The sequence below is a fragment of the Anomaloglossus baeobatrachus genome, chromosome 3 (genome assembly GCF_048569485.1).
Source record: "Anomaloglossus baeobatrachus isolate aAnoBae1 chromosome 3, aAnoBae1.hap1, whole genome shotgun sequence".
Lineage (NCBI taxonomy): Eukaryota > Metazoa > Chordata > Amphibia > Anura > Aromobatidae > Anomaloglossus > Anomaloglossus baeobatrachus.
Window position 1 is genome coordinate 316525282 of NC_134355.1, and position 24744 is coordinate 316550025.

General features: G+C 48.3%; 1 protein-coding gene across 1 annotated transcript in view; it reads right to left on the reverse strand.

Annotated features, from left to right (window-relative positions):
• Window positions 1-24744, reverse strand: part of NT5DC1 (5'-nucleotidase domain containing 1) — a 422920-nt gene that overhangs the window by 30198 nt on the left and 367978 nt on the right. Inside the window, exon 10 of the mRNA XM_075340036.1 lies at window positions 15866-16027. Within this exon, the coding sequence (XP_075196151.1) occupies window positions 15866-16027 (162 nt within the window). The remainder of the gene's footprint in view (window positions 1-15865; window positions 16028-24744) is intronic.

Genomic DNA, 24744 nt, shown 5'->3' on the forward strand with positions numbered 1-24744 from the left:
ATTTAAATATCGGGTAACCAAGGAAAGGGCTTCTTGGTTACCCGATGTTTACCGTGGTTACAGCTTACCGCAGGCTGCCAGACACCGGCTCCTGCTCCCTGCTCGCTTCAGTTCGTCGCTCTCTCGCTGTCACACACAGCAATGTGTGCTTCACAGCGGGAGAGCGATGAGCAAAAAGAGCAGGGGCTAGGAGAGCAGGGAACCAGCGCTAAGCGTGTGCGCTGGTAACCAAGGTAAATATCGGGCACTGGTTACCCAATATTGACCTTAGTTACCAAGTGCAGCATGGCTTCCACAGCGACGCGTGTTGTTATGATCACTGCTGCGTCTGCTGTGTTTGACAGCTAAGCAGCGATCATAACAGCGACTTAATAGGTCGCTGTTGCGTCACAGAAAATGGTGACGTAACAGCGACGTCGTTGTCGCTGTCGCTATGTGTGAACCCAGCTTAAGAATTCTCCAGTGTCAGAGCGGTAGTGGCCACGTGTATGTAATATATGTACTCCAGGTCAGAATCTAACTAGATGGGCATGGCCTTGCTCAATACATTTGCATTGAATGAGTCTGTGCCCACCTAGTCGCAATGTGGCCAGGAGTGTGTATATTGAATTCCTCCGATCAGATACCTGCCGACCACCAAGTGACTGCAGACTTGTGGATTTAGACTGGACAACCGCTTTATCTCACCCTCCCTAGGTCCTGCACTGAGCATCAACCACTAACACCAGTGTCTGTTATTGTCTGCAGTGCTGCTGTCACTTCAACAGCACTGCAGCCAGTGAGTTCACCAGGTTTGTCCGAGTTGACAGCTCAAACTGCCAAGCTCACCATCAGACCATAAAATACACGGGGAGCAGAAGCAGAAATTCAGTGCTAGACCCAGTGAAGGTGAGTAAAACGGAGTTTGCTTTTTTAAAACAAATTTAGTTTGGGGCCAAAACTGGAAAACACCTATAATGTAGAAATTTACATGGTGATAAAAGGTGGTATTTATGTTATTTACAATGTAATTGCTCATATACTTAAGGTTAATACTCTGATACACATTTAAATCTTTGCCCATGTTTGAGAAACTTAACCACAGATAGTTGGTTGTGTAAATATTAAAAATCAAGCAAATATGCAGTGAGAGCTAGAACTGTGCAACCATTCAGTTAATACTAATAAAGCAAACATGCTATGTTCTTCACTAAAATGATCAGCTAAACAGATAAACTTTCTGCATAAGGCCGGGGCCACACGGGGACTACTGCGATCCTCGCATGACACTCGGATCACGCTGGCAGCACAGCGGGACCCGAGTGCCATTCGAGTGTCACTGCGACTGAGGTCCGATCATGTGATCCCACCACAGCTGCGGGGGGCGGGCCGGCACTGCGGAGGAGAGGGCGGAATTTATCTCCCTCTCTCCTCCGTTGCCGGCTATTGCCATTCTCGCTCTGCACTCGCAGTACACCGGTGTACTGCGAGTGCAGTGCGATTTTTCTCTCGTCCCATAGACTTGAATGGGTGCAAGAGAAAGAAGCATCACATTGCACCCGCAGCATGTTGCGATTATTTTATCGGTCCAATTAGGGCTGAGAAAATAATCGGTCATGGGTGCTGGCCCATAGGCTAATATTGGTCTGAGTGGAATGCAATGTTTTATCGCATTCCAATCGCTCCGATTTTCATGACGTGTCTTAGGTCTAAATCTGATAATATATGGTTGAGTGTTGTGCATACTTAAGCCATATGACCCTTTTCTGTGTTTTGTTTGTTAGTTTTAGTAACATAAAATTGGTAGTAGTATAGTGTCTCCAGGATTCACTCTTCAAAACCTACAGCACTGTACAGTACATTGCAAAGTGGGACATCACAAAGGTGGAAAGATGGATAGCAAACTGTGGCCAAAATTTCATGAATCATGGTTTTTCATGAATGTAGTCCACAAGTTTAGTTTAGTCTATATTTTCCATTTGTACAGTTTTGCTGAAAAGTGATACATACCGTAGTTATGTTGCAAAACTGAAGTTTGGCATGCACCACTGCTTAGTGATGCAAGAACGTTTGTGGCTACAGTTCACCCCATCCAATGTATGGATGTTGTTTAATCATTTTCCTGGGCAATCCACTGCACTGGGCACGGATGAGGCTTGTGAGGTATCAAACAGCTTTGTTCAAAGTGATAAGAAAAGTTTTTCAATCCAGCAAAACAAATTCAAAACAAAAATGTCTTTACACTTCATTAAAATAGTAGCATATGCATAGGAAAATATCTAACGCATTCCGAGTCTAGCTAAATCCTTATCTAGTCAGCTAAACTTGAAACACGTCAGATCTTTCAATGGCCATGCTACTATTTTAATGACGTTACAATAAAGTTTTTTTGCTCTAATTTGCTTTGCTGGATTGAAAAACTTTTCTTCTGCATCACTGCTTACCTGGACAGATTGTCACACTGAGTTTTAGACAAACCTCGCCGACTGTCATGGAGGCGTCGGGGTCTGTTCACATTGCATATTCTGATACTCTGCCCAATGGTTTCTCTGGAGTCTGCGATCAACACAGGCAGACACGGGTGTCAACCTGCTGTGTGCTGATTCATAGGCAGACTAGCAAGAGCTAATCTCTGTTAGTTTGCTTGTTAGGCTCCTGTGATCACATGTGGTGGGGAAGCCAATCACATCTGTTCCCTTTCTATCCATGCCAGCTATACGTTATTCAGCTATAGGTTATTCTGTGTTGGTCTGTGAGCTTTGGTGTCCAAGACTTTCTGGTGAAAGTGTTGCTTTTGCTTGGAGTGGTTGTGGAGTTTACCTCTGTTGTCTTGTTGCTTCCTTCCTGCTCTCGTTTTCCTCCTAATCTCTTATCATACCACTGTGTGTACGTGCTGAGTAACAGAGTTTTGATTTCCCCATTTTGTCTATTTCTGTGGTTTTTAACACACTCCTGTCTGGTTCCTCCCTGCGAGGATGGGGAGAGGGAATAACATCAGGACTGGTCAGGAGCAGGGCCAGGAATGGGACACAGTCATCTCCACAATCAAGTGTATCCCTTAGGTTAAGAATAGCATACGGCCCCCTAGCTTGAGGGTCAGCTTAAGAGCCCCGGTTCCCCGCTATCCTGTAGTTATTGTGACACAGATTTAGCTTTCAGTATGGGAATATGAACCCTTGTGGGAGTTGGAAAAGCAGCCATATAAGATGTAATCATATACTCCTCGATATATTTATTGCCTCAATGTACCAAAAATCGATAAGTAGGGAAGCAAATGTTATAACAGTTAGGATACTTTTATCATTTTGTGTATACAGCCTCTATGTGATATCATAGTTACAGGCTACTAACAAATCCTACTTGTAGTCTGTTAGTGAATTCATTGGTTATTCCATCTGCTACTAGAAAAAATGTGTAGAGGTAAGGGATGGGCTACCTGCTTTCATTTTGATAAAATCCCTATTTTCTCTGCTGCAGATAGAGCAGTTCTATTAAAGGGAACCTGTCAGGTCCAATATGCACCCAGAACCACGGGGAGTGGCATACATAAAGTGGTTGTTAGATAAAGTATTTCTAAAGATCCTTTATGATATGTTAATGAGTGCAGGGACTAGTCACAAGGGCGTGTTTTCCCCCGACTAGTCCGCCCCTTTAGCATGTTAGCAAGCCCACAGGAGCGTGCTAACATGCTATTCAATGCTCGCTGCCCTGTGTCATCAGCAGTGACGCGCACACCTGTGTCCGTTGTCACTGCCCTGTGCGCGTGCTAACATGCTTAGCAGGGGAAAATCACGTCCTTGCGACTAGTCCCTGAGCGCATTAGCATATCATAAAGGATCTTTAGAAATACTTTTTTCTAAAGATCCCTTTATGTATGCTAGTGTATACAGGGACAGTTAGGCAGGGATTAGCAATATGCACCTAGAACTGCTCGTGGTTCTGGGTGCATATTGCACCTGACAGGTTTACCAATCAGTGATTAAAGCAGGTTGTACAAAGCAAGAGGAATATATAGCATGAGACAGGCAATCCTCTAGTTATAAGTTCCTGCTGATAAAACTCTAATTTCCAGGACGTCCTTACATGACAGCACCACAGGAGGTTGCTCCCATATCCTCTATAGGGACAGGAAACACGCAAGAGGTTAAAACCCCTCCCATCCCCCACCTACTCAGTGTTTTTCCTGTCCCTACACAGAACAGGGCCAGCAAGAGAACGCGCCTGGAGGCGCGACTTACCGGATCCAGGGAGAGGGGGGCACATACCTCTTGTTCCCCTTTCAAGCGGATCCCCCTGCGGCTGAAACCGATGAGCTGGTCCCTCAGCCGCGCTGGTAGAGCGGGAGCTCCCAGCTCAGACCACATCTCTCAGCACGAGAGCGCTGGGTCCCCAGCTGCAGCGGGCGGTGAGTTCCGAGATGAGCACGGCCGCTCTACAACGTCACTTCCGAGCGCGTCACTCCAGCTGACAGCGCGAGCGGGAGATTTGAACGGAGCAGCAGGGTCGGACCAGGGACGTCGTGGATCTGGTTTAGTATAAAGGGGGGGATCCGGGAGCACTTGATTGTGTGCTACTTTCCTCCTGTCATGGCGGATGTCACCCTGCCTGATGCCCCCCCAGATTCTCCCCTGGTCCATGTAAGAGCGGCTTTTGATCTAATAGCCTGGTGGCCGGTTTAGTGATCCACTAACCTTATTATGCATTGTTTGTGTTTTAGGGCAGGGACTCCTCACCAGTGCCGGCACGTAAAAGGCCGGCTGGCCTGAAGGTGGCTTCTAAATGTAAACACTGCCTCGTCTGTCACGTAAAATTGGCAGTTTCCTATGTTAAGGACCTGTGTGCGGCATGCATTGCTAACATTATGAATGACGAACAATCCTCCCTTCTGGCGCATATGAGAAGCATGATTCGGGAGGAAGTACAGGCGTCCATGGTCTCCCTGACATCGCCCTCTTACGCCTCCCAAGGGACCCATAAGAGACCCCGACAGGAACTGGACGTATCCTCCGACAAGGAGGACTCTCGCTCCGTCTCATCTTCGGAGGACGGCCATAGCCATTCTTCCTCCCCAGCAGGGGACCGGAAGCGTTATATTTTCAATTCCGGGGATTCGGACGCCCTGCTTAAAATGGTTAGGCATACTATGCAGGTGGATGAACCGGAGGAAGTAACGTCGGTGCAGGATAAAATGTTTGCAGGACTACGCTCCCGACGCTCCAGGGTTTTCCCGGTCAATTCCCAGCTCAGGGATATGATCCTGGAAGAGTGGGAAAACACTGAACGTAGTCTTTTCATACCCCGTGATTTTAAGTCCCGTCTTCCTTTTAATCCGGAGGACGTGGCCTTGAGGGAGACGGTGCCCAGAATCGATGTACCTATTGTTAAAATTGCTAAAAAGACCTCGATTCCTTTCGAGGATTCTTCTGGTCTGAAGGATGCCATGGACCGCAAAGCCGACGCTTTACTGAAAAAAACCTGGGAAACGTCGGCCGCTTCCATTAAGACCAATATTGCTGCCACCTCGGTCGCCAGATCTATGGGCGTTTGGCTCAATGATTTGGAGGACCATCTAAGGCAGGGCACTCCCACTGAGAGTCTCCTAGAGGCCTTATCGTTGTTGAAGATTGCAACTGCTTTCTTGGCTGATGCCTCGGCCGAATCGGTCAGGTTCGCAGCCAAGAACAGCGTTTTGTCTAATACGGCCAGAAGGTCGATCTGGCTGAGGTCTTGGTCAGGTGACCTTGCATCTAAGCAGAAGTTGTGTTCCATCCCCTTCTCAGGCTTACGGGTCTTTGGGCCAGCTTTAGATGAGATACTGGAGAAGGCCTCTGACAAAAAGAAGGGGTTCCCTGAGGAAAGACGCAGGTTTTTGCCCCATAATAAACCATCATCTTCCCGTAGGCAGTCCTTTCGAGGCAGAAGGGGTTTTCCTTCCTGGTCCGATAGAGGTCCCAGAACGACTAAACCTACTCCGGATTTCCGGCCAAAATCCAAACAATCCTGATGGTTTTCCAGTAGGGAGTCGGTTATCCCATTTTCTGGGGGGCTGGAAGGAAGTGACCACCAACCCATGGGTACTGTCAGTAATTGCTCAGGGGCACAGAATAGAATTTTCCCAACCTCCCCCCCCAGTCGTTTCGTCATTACGCGGGGTTCCGCCTCCTCCATGACTCATCTTTGGGCAGATGTCTCGGACCTTTTACAAAAAGGTGCAGTTTGCCCAGTCGCTCCAGACGAGAAACTGCGAGGGCATTATTCCCATCTGTTCTCTGTCAAAAAACCTTCTGGCCAATACCGTACCATAATAAACTTAAAGCCTCTAAACCATTGGGTCGTCTACAAGAGGTTTCGGATGGAATCCATCCGTTCGGCAGTTCCTCTGATATCCCCAGGCTCCTTGATGTGCACCATAGACTTACGGGATGCTTACTACCACCTGCCCATTCATCCCGCAAGTCGACGTTACTTGCGGTTAGCCCTTCAGAAAGGCAGGGAGGTGTTCCATTTCCAGTTCTGTTGCCTCCCTTTCGGCCTCTCCTCCGCACCTCGAATCTTTTCCAAAGTCATACTGGAAATGGTGGCATACCTTCGGCTGCAACACATACTCCTGATTCCGTATCTGGACGATTTCCTCCTGGTAGCGGCCTCTGTTCCGGCTATGGATCTTCATCTTCGGCTCGTTACGCAGACCTTGGCCAAATTGGGCTGGATAATCAATCTAGAAAAATAAGAATTGCGGCCGGACCCGTGGCGAATATTTCTGGGAACTGTTCTGGACTCTACCCGGCAGTGTTCGTTTCTTCCGGCGGAAAAGGTGTCCTCGATCAGTCAAGAGATTGGAAGATTCGCCACACGGCCCAGGACGTCAGTGAGACGGGCCATGAGGATTCTAGGTCTCATGACTTCTTGCATTCACTGCATGCAGTGGAGTCAGTACCATTCCAGGGAACTACAAAGCAACGTCCTGGCAATCTCTGGCGGTCATCACATCAACTTGGAGCTGCACTTTTCTCTAACGGCAGTAGCCTGAGCATCTCTGCGCTGGTGGTGCGACACGAACAACCTCCTCCGAGGAGTCCATTGTGGCACGTCGCCATGCGTCCTGATTACCATGGACGCAAGTCTGTCAGGTTGGGGTGCCACGGTGGACCACTCTTACCTTCAGGGATCGTGGCCTCATCAGGTGAGGCTCCGGTCCTCGAATTTCCGGGAACTACGGGCAATCCTAGAGGCTCTCCTGCGATGTCGGCTTTGGATCCAGAGCAAACATGTGCGTATCCTTTCCGACAACACGACGGCGGTGTCCTTTATTCGCCATCAGGGAGGTGCACGACACCCGCCCTTACAGCGGCTCGCAGACGAGATATTTCAGCTCTTGGAGTCAACGGTCCTTTCGGTGTCTGCGGTTCACTTGAAGGGAGTAGAGAACATGGAAGCAGACTATCTCAGCCGTCACCAGGTTCATCCTTCAGAATGGTGTCTGCATCCAGTCGTGTTTCAGAGTCTCGACCGGAAGTGGGGACAGCCGAAGACGGATCTGTTTGCTACCCGACGAAATGCGAAGCTGCCTCGCTTCTTCTCCCTCAATTCGGCAGACCAGCCGTTGGCGGTGGACGCTCTTTCCCGATCCTGGGGGGACGGTCTGCATTACGCGTTCCCTCCGATTCCCCTCATCCCCAGGGTCTTACTGAAGATTCAGGCGGATCGAGCTTGCGTAATTCTGGTGGTTCCATTCTGGCCGAAGCGGAGTTGGTTCTCTCTTCTACAGATCCTGGCCCAGGATGCCCCGTTCATTTTCCCTCGACGGAAGGATCTCCTCTACCAAGGGCCTCTGCTCCATCCGAACCTTCAGCGGCTTCAGTTGTCGGCGTGGATCCTGAATGGCAGGTCTTGCAATCCCGGGGTCTTTCGGAGCCAGTCATTGCCACGATGATGCGCAGCAGAAAGCCAGTCACGAATTCCATATATCGTAAAGTTTGGAAGACATTTTGTGCCCATCAAGATACCAGTCTCGTGCCGACTGGCGCCGTCAGTATTGCCAGAGTGCTGGATTTTCTCCAGGTGGGTTTCAGTAAAGGCTTGAAGCCTAGTACCCTGAAGGTTCAAGTAGCTGCCATTAGTGTCTACCTGGACACGCGTCTGGCTGTTCATCCCTGGGTTGCTCGTTTTATTAAGGCTACGCAGCGTCTCCAGCCTACGATTCGTGTTTCCTCGCCTCCGTGGGACCTGAGTCTCGTTCTACAGTTCCTGTGCTCCCCGCCTTTCCAATCTGAGGAGGCTTTATCCATCAAAGACCTCACTTATAAGGCGGTGTTTCTCGTCGCCATTACTACGGCGAAACGGATTGGCGAGATCCAGGCCCTGTTTATCTCGGAACCTTATTTACAGATCCGCAATGACTGCATCATCCTGAAGTAGGATCCCGGTTTTTCTCCTAAAGTTGTGTCTACGGCTACCCTCAATCAGGAGATTGTTCTTCCATCCTTCTACGCCACTCCAGCCTCTCCTAGAGAACATGAGCTTAGTTCCTTGGATGTGCGCAGAGTTCTGTTGGCCTATCTGGAGGCAACTAAGATCTGGAGATTGGACAATTGTCTATTTGTTCAATTCGGGGGGAAGAACAGGGGAAGAAAGGCTTCCAAGGTTACACTGGCCAGATGGGTTAAATCCTTGATCTTATCGGCCTATTCCGGGGCGGGGCGGGATCCTCCCTCTTCCATTAGGGCTCACTCTACCCGGGCTATGGCCGCTTCTTGGGCTACTAAGGCAGGGGCTACCTTAGAGCAGGTCTGTGACGCAGCTACTTGGTCAGGGCCCAGTACCTTCTGTAAGCACTACAGGCTGGATTTGTCGGCTGACGATCGTTTGGCCTTTGGTAGGAAGGTGCTTCAGGCATTCGACCCCCCCTAAGTATGTTTCCTTTGGTACTCTCCTGTGGTACTGTCATGTAAGGACGTCCTGGAAAATAAGAATTAGACCTACCGGTAATGATGTTTCCAGGAGTCCGTCATGACAGCACCCTTAATCCCTCCCTTTCATGCTTGTCTGGTATAGTTGTATCACCTTGCACAGTTTTGTTACTATGGCTGAAAATAAAACAGCGTTGTACCCATCCTGCGGTGGTTCTTGGAAAGTCAAGAGTAGGTGGGGGATGGGAGGGGTTTTAACCTCTTGCGTGTTTCCTGTCCCTACAGAGGATAGGGGAGCAACCTCCTGTGGTGCTGTCATGATGGACTCCTGGAAACATCATTACCGGTAGGTCTAATTCTTATTTTTAAGTGACACATCACTGGAATTAAGGTCTCTGCCCTTACATTATGGTGCTCCAAGATTACAGAGCAAAAATCTGCTGACAGATTTGTCTTAAAATATGGCATGGCTCATGATAAATTTCCCTAACAAATTAATCAGGAACATGCTGTATACACGGCACAAATCCCCATGACTTTTCTACACCAGGAATTAGCTTATAAATCTGCCTTAAGTGTTAAATCATTTCCATCAAATAATTTAGTTGTCTATATCGTCTGCACCATTACTATGAATTAGCTTTCCATAAGTTTGTAATCATTGGTGTAGTAAGCACACTTCTTTTTCTATTAAATATCTCAAAGGGCTGTAATAGTTGTTTTTGTTAAATTTGGCAAGGACAAGTCTCACAGCTGCAAGAAATCAGTTTCATAGGCGTAGTACACGCAATTTCCAGGATTACACCACTTTGTATTATATTTGCCTTTATATCTTCATTGGAATAAAATAAATACATTTTACTAAAAGAAACGTTGCTTTAGTCCCACATTTTTAATTTTCACAAGTGTAAGAGGAGAAAATGGACCATACAATTTTTTGTGCCATTTCTACATATGCCAATATTGGCTGGAATAGATTGTGGACATCATATCGCATTTGAAGCGCCCCTGACATGCCAAATCAGCAGAAAACCCCCTATAAGCAAGGGGAATAGGTAGAAAAAGGCCCAATAATGTGTTATGCAATTTCTCCTGAATGTGGCAATATCCCACATGTGATAATACAGTACTGTTTGGCCACATGATACGGCTCAGGAGGAAAGGAACAACATTTGTCTTTTTGGAGATCAGAATTTCCTAGAATAGTTTGTGAACTCCATTTGCAAAGCTCCTTGGTGCCGGAAAACAGAAAGCAGAAACCCCCTCAAGTTACCACATTTTACAAATTACAACCCTTTGGGAATTCATCTACTTCTGTTGTGACGATTTTGTCTCTGCAAAACACCTATGGAGTCAAATGCAATGAATGTTGCAGAATTAAAATTTACATATAAGCCCTTGTAGTGACCAATACATTGTACAGCCCACTTCATACTTTGTAGACACACATACTGAAAATTAAGCAGGCCAAACATGTGGACCTTAACTGCAGTTTAGGCACATTGTGGGGTTCAGAAGGGAGGGTTGGGCATTTGGATTTAAGACTATGGATTTTGCTGGATTTGTTTTTGGGGGAACCATAGCACTTTTCCAAAGCTTGTGCTACCAGTAACTTGGAAGCCCCCTACATATTTGTTAACAGATGACGGACCTCAGTGGGGACTTGTTTTTTGTAGGTTCACTTGAATACTATTAGTGGCAATTTGGGGTTCAGAACATTTTGGATCAGTTCACAATTATCCTCATACAGGTGTTACAGGTGAAATCCTGGACGAATACAGCCACTATGATGAAGCAGCAGAGTTACTCTAAACTTCGTTTGGCCTCTGTTCAGTGGTGTCCTTTTCAAAGGTGCACAAAATGTGTACTTATAGAATGTTACATGCACTGTGTCAGGTTTCCGGGATTTCCAGTTCTCTTTTGAAAGAGCTTGCCCTCGGTTAACATGGAGTTTGCTGTTCTGTTGCCCTACTTCCTGTCCAGCTGCTTAAAAGGCCGCCTCTAAGCCTAGTCCAGTGTGCCTGAGTATACTGCTTGCTGTGTGCTCCTGCTTTGCTGCTCCTATTTCCTGATTGACATTTGGATCCTCCTGAAAGACAACCGACACCGACTCTGGACTTTACCCGGTTTCATCAAGCTGTGCCCGGACTCCGTCTGCCGTCTTTGGTCAGCACTTCTGCCCGGTTCCTTCCGGTTCGTAACCTCTGGACTCTCATTCCGTACGGACACTTCTGGACTTTACCTATTGCCCCTTGTGTCCCGGCTGCTGCGCATTTAGGCCTTCCGGGGTGATTGCCAGACAGTCCCTGTATAGGGGTTCGCTCTTGGTGGTCTCCCTGGGGGAGTCCGGTGCGTGGCCCCGGGAATTCCCTTCGCTCCGATCCGGGAAGGTATTTCTTGTGTTATTGTTCTACTGTGTTTGTTCCGTTTTTGTACCTATCGTTGGTTACGTATTATAAACATCTCTGCACCAAGAACTCGTCTCTGGTTGTCATTGCCCTAACGCTATCGAAATCCTCAGAACATACAATAGTATTACACACTGGACTGATCACACCTGCACCTGGCTACAGGAGATCATAATATTTGTATTATTTATACAGAGCCATATAGTATAACATGTGATGTCCTGCAGGTTCTGGGTTGATAATTTCCATGTCCTCATTCTGTAGTGTCTGTGCTACCTCTGTGGAAGGAAGAAGCAGCCAGGCGTGCACCCTCCACCTCAGCAGACGATCGCACACAGGGTGCAGTGTGAGCGTGTCTGCATTACTGTGATGTGACTGGGTCCGGACCAAAGGCGTAACTAGAGTCCAATGGGCCCTTGGTCAAAATTTAGACCTGTAATGTAATAATGTACCTATCCTGGACCCTTCCTGTAATAATGTTCCCCATCCTGGATCCAATTCTGCTGTAATGGGACCCTTCCTGGTATAGTCGGCCTCATAATGATATAAGGTTCCCCATCCTGGTGTAATGAATACTAATGCCTTCCGCCCTTCTCCAACACATTAAAAAAAACAATTCTTATCTTACTATGGTCCCACAGCATGAGGAGGCCCAGTGCACAGCCAGCTAATCCGAAGCTGGCAGCTGACATGAGGCGTCCTATTTCACAACGAGCCAATCCGAGGCTGGCAATGGATGTGTGTCATCCTCGCCAATGGCGGCACATGACATTATTGCCACACAAAACCATTTACTGGAAAGCAGACACCAGCTGCAAGCCTAAGAGAGGCTGGTGGCACATATTGCTGCACAGGGAGCAGCTGCTTCAAACGCAGGGACAATCAGAGAGAGCCAAGTACCAAGATATAACATCTCAAACAGGATATTGCAATAGTTATTCAGCATTAAACAACAAATGGACAGTATGAGACATAGTAGAGATGTGTAGAAAAATTTGCTGATGTTCAGTTTTACATCCTGTGTATTACTTAGCAGAAATTTGAAAACTTTGTGAGTAACATTGAGATAAAAAAATCCCTTAAGAAAAGCAAATCTACAATTTGTAACTCAATATAATTATACTAGAAGGTGACCCAATTCTAACGTTTCGGGTAGTCTAGAATGTGTATGTAGGTTAGCAGATTGAATAATAATGTAATGAATGGACTGGATGGGTTAGGTTTACTTTGGTATTCTTAGAATTCTTCATTGGTTTTAAAGTGACAAACAACAGAAGGAACAGTTTTAATAGATGGGTCTAATGTTTAATGATGTCCATGGCTTGTAATGAAAGAAGGCCATGAACAGTGTAAAGTTAAGTAAAAATATGCTGATGCTGTGATGTGGCCCAATAATGGTATGTGCCCCCATAGTGGTGCAGCCACCTTCCTGACATGTGCCCCCATCCTACGGGGTAATGTGTGCGGGGGCGGAGTGCGGGGTGGGTGGAGCCGAGCGGGGCCATGGCGCTGAGGATGTCAGTGCCGGGGACTGCATGGCTAGGGACAGGTAACTATCCAGGTGTGTGTGTGTGTGTGTGTTCGGGCGCTTTCACACTTGCGTTCAGCGCAATCGGCCGCTATGGAGAATAGCGCAGTCCGTTAACGCACTGCGCTATTCTCCATAGACTTGTATTGACGACACACTGTAACGCAAGTGTCTGCATTGCATCCGCTGGAGGACGCTGCTTCATTAATTTGACGCAGCGTCGGGCGGAGGGAACTCTGCATGTAGTGTTTTTTGGGTCGATAAAAGTATCGCATCTTGACGGATTCTGTTAGAATCCGCCAAGGTGTCTAATCATTGTCTATGGGGGCGGATTCCGCCGCAATGCACTAAGTGGCGGAATCCGCTGACTGATCCCATCATGTTCTACTGCGCATGCTCAGCATGTCCAGCAGAACGATCTAAATCGTTTAAAATCACTCCTGGTCTCTGTCCCCCTCTCTCTCATACTCACCGATCACCGTCGCGGTGCTGCACAGCTGTCACACTGCTCTGGCAGCTTCTCCTGCTTTTGAAAATGCCGGCCGCTCATTATTCAATCTCGTATTCCCTGCTTCCCCCGCCCACTGGCGCCTATGATTGGTTGCAGTCAGACACGCCCCCACGCTGAGTGACAGCTGTCTCACTGCAACCAATCACAGCCGTCGGTGGGCGTGTCTATATCGTGCGGTACAGTAAATAAATAATTAAAAAAAAAACAACTGCAGTCCCACCCAATTTTGATACCAGCCAAGATAAAGCCACACGGCTGAAAGCTGGTATTGTCAGGATGGGGAGCGCCACGTTATGGGGAGCCCCCCAGCCTAACAATATCAGCCAGCAGCCGCCCGGAATTGCCGCATCCATTAGATGCGACAGTCCCGGGACTCTACCCGGCTCATCCCGAATTGCACTGATGCGGTGGTAATTGGGGTAATAAGGAGTTAAATGGCAGCTTATAGCTGCCACTAAGTCCTAGGTTAATCATGGCAGGCATCTCCCCGATATACCTTCCATGATTAACCTGTGAGTGAAAGTAAATAAACACACACAACGAAAAATCCTTTATTTGGAATAAAAGACAAAAAACCCCCTCATGTACCACTTTATTAATCCCCAAACACCCATCCAGGTCCGACGTAATCCACACAACGCTTTGAGCTCTGCTACATGAAACTGACATTGAGCGCCGTAGAACACGACCGCTCTGTGTCAGCTCCACGCAGCAACTAAAGTGAACCGCACTGTCACCGGAGACTTCGCTGAGGTAGTGCCTGCGCGTGTGCGGGGATGATGATGAGTGCGGTAGTGCTTGTGTGTGCGGGGATGATGATGGGTGCGATAGTGCCGGGGTGTGTGCAGGGATGATGATGGGTGCGGTAGTGACTGCGTGTGTGCGGTGATGTTGATGTGAGCGGTAGTGCCTGCGTGTGTGCGGGGATGATGGGTGCAGTAGTGCTGGGGTGTGTGCAGTGATGATGATAGGAGAGGTAGTGCCTGCGTTTGTATGGAGATGATGGGAGCGGTAGTGCCTGCGTGCGTGCGGGGATGATGAGTACAGTAGTGCCGGGGTGTGTGTTCAGTGTATACATGCGGGGGGCGGAGTGCGGGGGGGGGGTGGAGCCGAGTTACGCTGGTAACCATGGTACACAATCGGGTAACTATGCAAAGCGCTTTCCTTAGTTACCCGATGTGTACCATGGTTATCAGTGTACGCCGGCTCCCGGCACGATCCCAGCAATGCAAGGGTATGTATCGGCTGGGTTGCCGGTGTGGGCTCCTGGGAGTGCAGCAGTCACCTGGGAGTCGGGGCTCCATGCGGGTGCGGGGAAAGGTGTCGGGCGTCGTCCTGTCACGCCGTAGTTCGTGCTGTTCACTTAGCTGAGCCGTTGGTCGCAGGCTCTTTGGCGCAAGTGCTGTGGCGACGGTTGTCACTGTAATGACGTCATTTTGGAGCAAGACAGACAGACAGACAGACAGACAGAATAAGTCAATCATATATATATAGATACTCTCATAATCCTTAATCCTTCTATGATCCTATATCCTAAAAGGAAGACCCAAAAGTTTTTCAGACTTGCACATTTTCATATTGAAGAGTCATGGGAATGTTATCCCAATTTTATGTGCAGAATAATAATCACATAATTTGTAGTAAATAAAGCCAAATCTTTACCTCCATTTGAAGTGTGTTGGTTTCGGCAACCCCCCACACACGAAAAACAGGCTGTCTGTAGATAGGTTTCTAGCTAGGGATTTATTCCCAGTCATGTTAAAATGCTTGTTAAAGGGTTGCATGGTGATTGATAGGGTAGGCACCTCGCTAATTGGTACTTGCAAGATAGTTTCTATTGTTCTACAAGGCAGCCAATGTGCATACTTCTCTCCCATTGAACGCTCCATACTCTGGTCTATAGCTGGTTTCTTTAAGGAGAACCAGTACTTCCCGTATGATGCCACAATCTTTTGAGAAACTACTTGCAATTATATTATTCAAAGGGGAAATGGTATGCAATGCACGGACTATAAATAAGATACAAAGTCATATTCAGGTGCGTTAACTTTCCCATAAATCCTTTTACCGGTGAGAAGTTCTTCTCATAAATTTGTGTAAATTGGATTCTTTGTAGATAGTGCTTTGAATCCAGAATAGACCACTCTCTGTAGCTTGGCTGTCCACACTTCGTATTTTGTTTTCATATTTACCTTCATTAATCCTGTAGACCAAACAGTACAACAACCTGTGAGCCGTTCAGCTATATTTGCTGTGCTGTAGGCTGTTTATTGACTCTTGTACACTAGAAAGCGATATGCTGGACCTCAAATAGCAATCCTGCCACAGTCTGGTCGGTTTATAAAAAAAACATGGAAATTTCCGGAGTAAATTGCATCTACGCAGCTATTAAAATTATTAATAGTTTACTTTGATGTTAGTCAAAACAGAAAATAACATTGGTGGATGTTTGTGTACATTCCTAGAGGGTTTCCTGTAGGACATAAAGTCATACACATTCTAGAAGAAAACACCAGTAAAGATCACTTACATCATACTTTCCTTTCTTTTTTAAGGAGGATCCAAAATCAGTCACTTCTGGTTCTTGGCCTTCACCACCTTCTAACTCCTCAAGGATGAGGACAGTCTCCCAGTTGCTATAGTGACGGGCTGAGAAAATATCTGACCGCATGCTGTCACCAAAATATACCACCTGCAAGCCAGAAAATACTTCAATTATAAGACTTCATTAGCCTGGCAGGGTTGCTACTTTATGCTAGCTCATGGAATAACTAAGAAATTATCTAACATATGAGTAATAACATCTTTTGGTTAATGATAATATTTGTGACTGTACTGACAAGTACAATCCTACTGATATACAGTCACAAATAAGTACTGAGGGTTAAATTACAATACAAAAAATAAAAAAAAATATTAGAAAATTAGAACATTTATTCCCCAATGCCAAACTTCAGAATTTGTGTGATTCAATTCACAAAACCTGGTCAATTGGCTACGTCGGTGATGGGCGGCTGGCATTGGAGCCCTGAGAGCTGCCCGTCACCTATCGGCATCCGCAGCTTTTCTTTTGAGTGGCCGATCTGACTTTACATATTCATCATGCCACAACAACAACGTCGCACAAGGCCTGCTAATGAAATGAAGAGGTGCCGATGCCGGCAGATAGAGGCAGTTCTCAGGGTCACAGATGGATCGGGTCATGGGAATCGATTTGCATCAACACTAACAAACATCAACCTTTATCTCTCCTAATCCCAGAACTTTAGATGAAAACATCCCAACAAACAAATGATGGGAAAAAGTTAAACCCCATCCCCCGAAGTAAGAATAAAGAAAAGGCACAGAAATACAATCAATGTTTTACAGTAATCTCAAATATGGTGGAATAATACATTTTTTTACAGTCATGTTAACTCATTCAACTAGGCTCCAATTACTCAAACTTATCAAATTAACTCATATCATTCTAATATTATGAAATTAGTATAGTTTAGTGATGGATGAATACTAAAATATTTGAGTTCAGATTATTCGTCTCAAACATTTTGTACTATCCGTGTATTCCTCACATATAACGAATCTAATGCAAGTCAATGGGAAACTCTAATAATTTTCTGGCGGACCCTCCTAGGATGTCTGGTGGGGCTGTAAAAATGCTGAAATGGAGGAAAAGTGCTGAAATTGAATAAGAACAGCATTGAGAAGATGGCTGGAGGTATTTCTGAAACACAGGTTGCTTCTGGGAACAATGATGTCAGAGTATTTTTCCACTTTGACGTGCGGTCTCCCGCCTATTTGTGACAACAGCGCAGGTAAAGTAAACAGCTGTGGGCTGCAGCCCCCAGCTATGTAGTTTATCTTGGCTGGTGGCTGGTTATCAAAAATAGAGACTCCCCCACAGCGTTTTTTTTTAATTATTTAAATAAATAATTTAAAAAACTACGTGGGCCCCTGCCCATTTTTGAGAACCATCACAGATAAAGCAGACAGCTGTGGACTGGCAAAAAGGCAGCCCACTGTGGCTCCCGAAGTGGCACATCGATAAGGCTCATCCCGTCTGTCCTGGAGTGGTGGCAATCAGGGTAATATATGGGGTTGATGTCAGCTGTGATTTGTCAAAGAAGAAACAGTCGCAAAACATGCGTTGAGGTGTGCAGGACACATTACCCGGGACTCCTTGCAGGTTATGGGCTCATTATTATTAAAGTAAGTTTACCCTGTATACATAGCTATGTGGCTTCATAGAAAACCCTGTTCATGTTCACTTCTATATTGAATGCACAGTTTTTTCAGTTATTGGTTCATCTTTTTTTTACACTGATGTGATATGTAGGATTTTCTATACACATATATGCTATTGCTATTAAGTGACCTCATTTATCTGCAGTGTTGCCACTTTCCTCATAAGTGGTTTAGTTCTGTGTTGGGCTTGGATACAGACAGCTAACACAACATGCATATTTATACCATGTGCGATTTTTCAAATTTTCTGTGCCATATATTTATTAATCTATTAAGGTGTTAATATTTGTTGTAACAAATATCATTGCGATTGTGACTGTTAGTTTCAGGCAACTATTACCGTGTTTTTCCAAAAATAAGACACTGTCTTACATTTTTTTTGCCCCCCAAAAAATCACTAGGGCTTATTTTTGGAGGAGGTCTTATTCTTGGAGAAACACGGTTGGGGGTAAGTTTACCCCCCCAAAAAAGCAGACCCCCCACTTCCCAGGAGACTCATACTCACCAGACCAGGACTTCTGCATGGCTCCCAGGTCCTCCCTGTGATCTCCGGTCGGTGCTGCACGCCGTCGTACCCTGCTGCTAGCTGACACGCTGACATACACAGAGCAGATCGCAGGCACACAGCAGATCACACACACACACACACACACACACAGCAGATCGCAGGCACACACAGCCGAACGCAGACTTACACAGCCGATCGCAGAAAACACAGCCGATCGCAGACATACACAGCCGATCACAGATACACACAGCCGAACGCAGATACACACAGCCGAAAGCAGATACACACAGCCAAACGCAGATACACACAGCCGATCACAGATACACACAGCCGAACACAGACACACACATCCGATCGCAGACACACACAGCCGATCACAGATACACACAGCCGATCACAGATACACACAGCCGATCGCAGAAAAAACAGCCGATCGCAGACACACACATAGCCGATTGCAGACACACACAGCAGATCACACACACATAGCAGATCACACACACACACACACAGCCGATCGCCGCGCACACACATCACATCCAGCGCTTACGGCCGCAGGGAATGAAGCAAGTCACGTGTCCCGCCGCAGGTCCTGTTCGTCACGCTGCACCGCACTGCCTCTCAGGATTCTGCCGGCGAGAAGAGATCGGTGTCGCTGGATGATGTGAGTGTGTATGCGATCCGATGTGTGTGCAATCCGATGTGTGTGTGATTTGATGTTTGCGTGTGATCCGATGTTTGTGTGTGCGATCTGATTGTGTGCGATCCCATGTTTGTGTGTGAGATCTGGTGTGGGTGTGTGTGTGAGATCTGATGTGTGCGGGTGTGTGATCACTGCAGGTCCTGCCGCTCAGTGTTGGGTGAGTGTAATTGCTGGGTGCCGCTGTCTATAATGAAGTGTCCTGCAGTATCTGTAACCTTTTTAGCTGCACGGACACTTCATTATAGATCCGCGACTAGGGCTTATTTTCGCGGGAGGGCTTATATTTAAGCCTTGCTCCGAAAATGCTGAAAATACCTACTAGGGCTTATTTTTGGGGGAGGTCTTATTTTTGGAAAAACACGGTAGCTGTATTATTAATTGAACTAAAGTACAAACCGTAACCACTTTAGCTTTTTTTGTGTGCCCTTTCTCTAGAGAAGTTTGTTTCCTGTGTTTTTATGTAGTTTTTTTTATACGTAAGTAGTTGATAAAAAGCTTGATTTTATCACCATATATGTGTTCTTGCCTTCTTCATGTATGGTCATATCCTAGACCTTAGATTGGGTTGATATTGATAATACAGTAGTGTAGACTTTAGAACATGCGCTGATAGACCGGTAAGGTGTCACAGTAGCATGGCAAATTTACTGACCAGAAGGATAGGAAATCAAAGAGTGCTGTGTGATTTAATTTTGCATTGTGTGTTTTCGCTGCGTCTAAAACACTGTGTTCTATAGTAAAAGCAGTGTGGATTTATAGAAATCCAATACCCACTGTGTTTGTTTATCACGCAGTGTAAACTGACCTGCAGCTTTCCGACCAGCAGCATGTCAATTTATGCTTGTGGAGCAGTGAGTGTTCTCCGTATGGAGAATAAAGATAGTCCACAGCTGCCCTAATCTTGATCGTGGGCACAGGCCGCTGTGGTCTCCTGTGGAGAACACTGGCAGCTCCACAGAAGAGGGCATGCTACAGTCAGGACACGGCATGTCTGGATCGTTGGCACGTATGCTTATATTGTCTATACTGTTGATCCCTATTTAAATATGTTCTCCATGGACAATGCTACCAAGTATGTGTCTTGTAAGATGTATGCATACATTGAACAGCTGTGTAAGAGTTAATATATATAAGCTAGATGTCATTATGCTGAATACTTGGAAGCCCAGGTAACATATCTAAATATGCAGCTGTGGCGCCCCTGACCTGGTCAGGCACCACTGAGTACTGCACCCATGCTGGGGACAGTACAATACAGGTAATCCAGAAGGCTGACCGGGGTGTGGAACACAGGCGCATAGTGATCAGGTCTCACACATGTACCCATGAGAGGACCCCTGGGGATCCCAGGAGGGGGAAAAGCCTTGACCTTCACTGGAATAGTGGAGGGGGCCAAAAGCCTCCATCTCCTCTCAAGGGGTGTGGTAAGAGAATCTGGTTGCTAGGTGGCGTAGGCAAGAACAGGAGAGGAGGAACAGTGAGCCAGTTCAGAGCAGAGTCCAGGGAGCTCCGAGAGGAGCTGACCCCTTCCCCTGGGCTGCTGTAGTCTGACAGCGTCCGCGCAGTGGCTACCGACGGGGGAGAACGGTCAACTAGGAGGGCTACCCGAAACCCATCTCCAGCTAAAGAGAGAGCACAGAGTGGGAAGTAAGGAGACTGCTAGGGAGTACCAGGCCCAAACGGGCGGCAGATCCCGAAGCGGAGATAGATCCAGCTTTCTTCTGCTAAACCTGCCGGTGTGGGGCTCTCAAAGCCCACGCCACAACACCACAAAAGCCGCAGCCACGTAGCCACAGTTAGGGCCCATAGCTCACAGGAGGCAAGAAGCTGGAGTGATCTGGCCCAGGCAACAAGCAAACGGCAAACGAAGGGGAGTGAGGCTTCAGCAACTTCCCTGGGTGACCCCCATAGGGACTCAAAGTCGGGGTCACCCCAAACCACCAAGGGCTAAGGAAGGCGAGTTAGTAGTCACCCTCACAAGTCATAATTTAACACCAGGTTTGAGTAAGATACATCAAACCAATAAAGCTACAGAAATAAATTATTAAAAAATATCAATTTTTATTCAACAATTTTAATATAAAAGCTGTATAGAATTCATTTCAGGAAATACCACATTATAACAACCAGAGACGCTGACTGAAGTAATTTGAATACAATTTTATAAAATGTGGTGGTTAAATATATAAAATTGTATTCAAATTACTTCAGTCAGCGTCTCTGGTTGTTATAATGTGGTATTTCCTGAAATGAATTTTATACAGCTTTTATATTAAAATTGTTGAATAAAAATTGATATTTTTTAATAATTTATTTCTGTAGCTTTATTGGTTTGATGTATCTTACTCAAACCTGGTGTTAAATTATGACTTTGAAGCTCTACCACTAATGTGGGGAAATTATACATTTTTTGGGCACTTTGTATATAAACCCTCACAAGTCAGCCTGAAGGACACCTGGTTCCCGCCTGGTTCATCCCAGCTACGCCCGGGTTACTCACCCTGCCACCTGAAGTGAGTAAAAACCCTGAAAGACATTCTGCCTGTGTGGAGTTATTCTGCGCCTTGTGGTACTACGCACCTACACAGGGCCCTGGGGCTTGCCTCACTCTCAGGAGGCTATTCCAACTAACTGCACTCACCATCAGCCCCAGGCGTCCCTCAACCTGCAGTGGCGGTCCCTACTGGCCGCAATACTGAGAGTGGCGTCACGACAAGAAGAAGATCTCCTACCTGTAACGAAGATCCAGCCGAGTGGAGTCCCTGAAGGTAATGCACCGACACTACACCTGTGGGGCTTCACATCTGGCGTCACGAACAGGATAAGGACTAGACCTGTTCAGACAGGTGACCATGTGCCTGGGCGGTCCGCTTGAAAAATTGGAAGCGCCGCCATATTGCCACCATGAAAAGCGCGCTGAAAAACAACAGCAGCCCGCGCTGGGAGAAGTTACCGCCCACGAAGAGGTGTGGCTACCCAGAGATCCCCTGCAGAGTTCTGACCTCGCTTGTGAAGAGAGCGGAAGCGTCCAGAGACGGCGGGAAGGAAAGAGAGCCACAAGCCTGCTGCTGCAGAGAGAAGAAATGGAGTCCGGACGTGGATACCCAGAACCAGGCTCTGCTGCCTGGTGGTGCCGGGAGCTTGCTATCTTCTGCAATCAGCTGGAGGCCAGGATTATGCGACAGCTCAGTGAGGGACGCACGGAGCTTCTGGAGATGGCTGCGGCGGTTCGGACCTACGAGGAGGGAGCCGCGCGACGCCTGCCAGATCGAGCGGCGACGACTCAGATCCCGATGGTGCCACTGATGGGTGAGTCCAGAGTTGCCCCAGCCAGCGCAAGTGCTCCAACCCCTGCTGCTACGACCGCGGTCCCAGAAGAGGCGCCCGGCGCGGCGACGCTGAGCCAGGCCGCAGCCATGCCAGGTGCGGCCCGCCAAGCCCAGGCCGCCGCAGCGATGCCCTGCTCGGCCCGCCAAGCCCAGGCCGCCGCAGCGATGCCCTGCTCGGCCCGCCAAGCCCCGGCCGCCGCAGCGATGCCCTGCTCGGCCCGCCAAGCCCCGGCCGCCGCAGCGATGCCCTGCTCGGCCCACCAAGACCCGGTCCCTGCAGCGACGCCCAGCCCAGCCTGCACAGATCCCATCGCAGCTGCGACGCCGATCCAGGCCGCCGCCATACAGGGCGCGGCCCGCCAAGACCAGGCCGCCGCCATACAGGGCGCGGCCCGCCAAGACCAGGCCGCCGCCATACAGGGCGCGGCCCGCCAAGACCAGGCCGCCGCCATACAGGGCGCGGCCCGCCAAGACCAGGCCGCCGCCATGCCGGGCGCGGCCCGCCAAGACCAGGCCGCCGCCATACAGGGCGCGGCCCGCCAAGAGATTGCATCACCATTTACCCCGGCCTGCAAGGCCAGAGCAGACACCGCTCCCCAGCCTAAGGAAGTCCCTACTAGGAAATCCCTGATAGGTGAAGACTCCGCATACTGGCAGCTGAAGGCTGACCTGGAGGCCAAGTTCCCACAGGAGATGGTGGACCGATACATGCTCCCTCCGCACACCCCTAAGGCAACCCCTGCAGCAACCACGCTGAAGAGTCCACCGCCTGGGCCAGCTGAGGAACACTCATCCCCGGCGCTGCCACGACCAGAGTGCAGCGAAGAACTAAGGGGGAGAGGAGGGCAAGAAGCTGAGGAGTTGCCCCCGGAGCCAGCAGCAGTGCTAGTCCCAGAGCCGGAGATGCTGCCATATTCCCGCTGGGACGAGGAAGACCTGACACCTCCTGCTGACGAAGAAGACCTGCCCCAAAGCCTCACCTGGGAGCTTGTAAGCTGCACTTCGCAGAATCCAGCCCGCAAGATACAGCGCCGCAGCAGAACTCAGTTTTCCCCTGCACCGCCATCCCCAGAGCAAAGAGAAGTCACGGCCAGAGATCTACAGGAAAAAAGGTTCCTGAGAAGAGCCAAAGCCCAGGCCAGAGGACCCCTTTGCAGAGGAGTAGTGGAGGACTTCAGTCTAAAGTCAGGATACGGGTTCATCGTAGCACCTGGTATAAAAGAAGGTATCTTCGTCAATAGAAGAGATGTGAGAGCTCATCTGCCCAGAGGACACCCTGGCAGAAACTTAAAAATGGGAGACTCCGTACAGTTTACCCTGCATCAAGGAGAAAGAGGCTGGTATGCCCTAGATGTAGTGCCATGTCCCAAAGAAGAAAGGAAAGACAGTAATAAAGAAAGAAAAGACCAAAGACCTAATGAAGAGATAATCACAGATGAAGAAAAAGGTCAAGAAACCAACAGGTGCCGCAGCCCTACAGGCCCAAGCCCTGGTGAAGAGGAGTCTGCATAAGTTCAAGTAAAGTACAGCAAGTTTTGACCAGTTTGGAAAGTTTGTTTTGCAACGTTTTAAAGTTCAAGTATGTGCCCACATAAACTATTGTGAGAAAACCATAAACCTTAAGGCTATGAACTGGCTATAGCCACAAACTCTCGCAGTGTAAATAGTTACACCAGAGGGCAGCACCACCACCAGAGTCAGCCTGTTTAGGGGCTTGGCTCGTCTGCAACCAGGGGGCCCGTCCGTATATAGGGCCTTGGCTTACCTGCAACCAGAGAGCATGCCTGTTTATGGGGCCTGGCTCTCCACCACAAAGAGGGTACCTGGTCAGCACCAACTGTGGAGGCCGCCTCTGCATCCTGCCAGAAGAGGCTGAAGGCGCGGATCCACCAGGCCAGGTATACCCTGAAACCACCAGCCCATGTGGGCCGCCTCTACATCCTGCCAGAAGTGGCTGAAGCCGCGGCCAACGTGAGAGGGTTTTGGGTGGGTTAACGGACTTGTGGGTGGAGGGTGGTGATGTATGGTACCTGGTGGTCTTAAAATGTTTTACCATGTTTTAATGTTTTATGCATTTTAAAAATGTTGTCTTGCAGCCCGAGGACGTGCTGGTGATAACTAAGGGGGAATGTGGCGCCCCTGACCTGGTCAGGCACCACTGAGTACTGCACCCATGCTGGGGACAGTACAATACAGGTAATCCAGAAGGCTGACCGGGGTGTGGAACACAGGCGCATAGTGATCAGGTCTCACACATGTACCCATGAGAGGACCCCTGGGGATCCCAGGAGGGGGAAAAGCCTTGACCTTCACTGGAATAGTGGAGGGGGCCAAAAGCCTCCATCTCCTCTCAAGGGGTGTGGTAAGAGAATCTGGTTGCTAGGTGGCGTAGGCAAGAACAGGAGAGGAGGAACAGTGAGCCAGTTCAGAGCAGAGTCCAGGGAGCTCCGAGAGGAGCTGACCCCTTCCCCTGGGCTGCTGTAGTCTGACAGCGTCCGCGCAGTGGCTACCGACGGGGGAGAACGGTCAACTAGGAGGGCTACCCGAAACCCATCTCCAGCTAAAGAGAGAGCACAGAGTGGGAAGTAAGGAGACTGCTAGGGAGTACCAGGCCCAAACGGGCG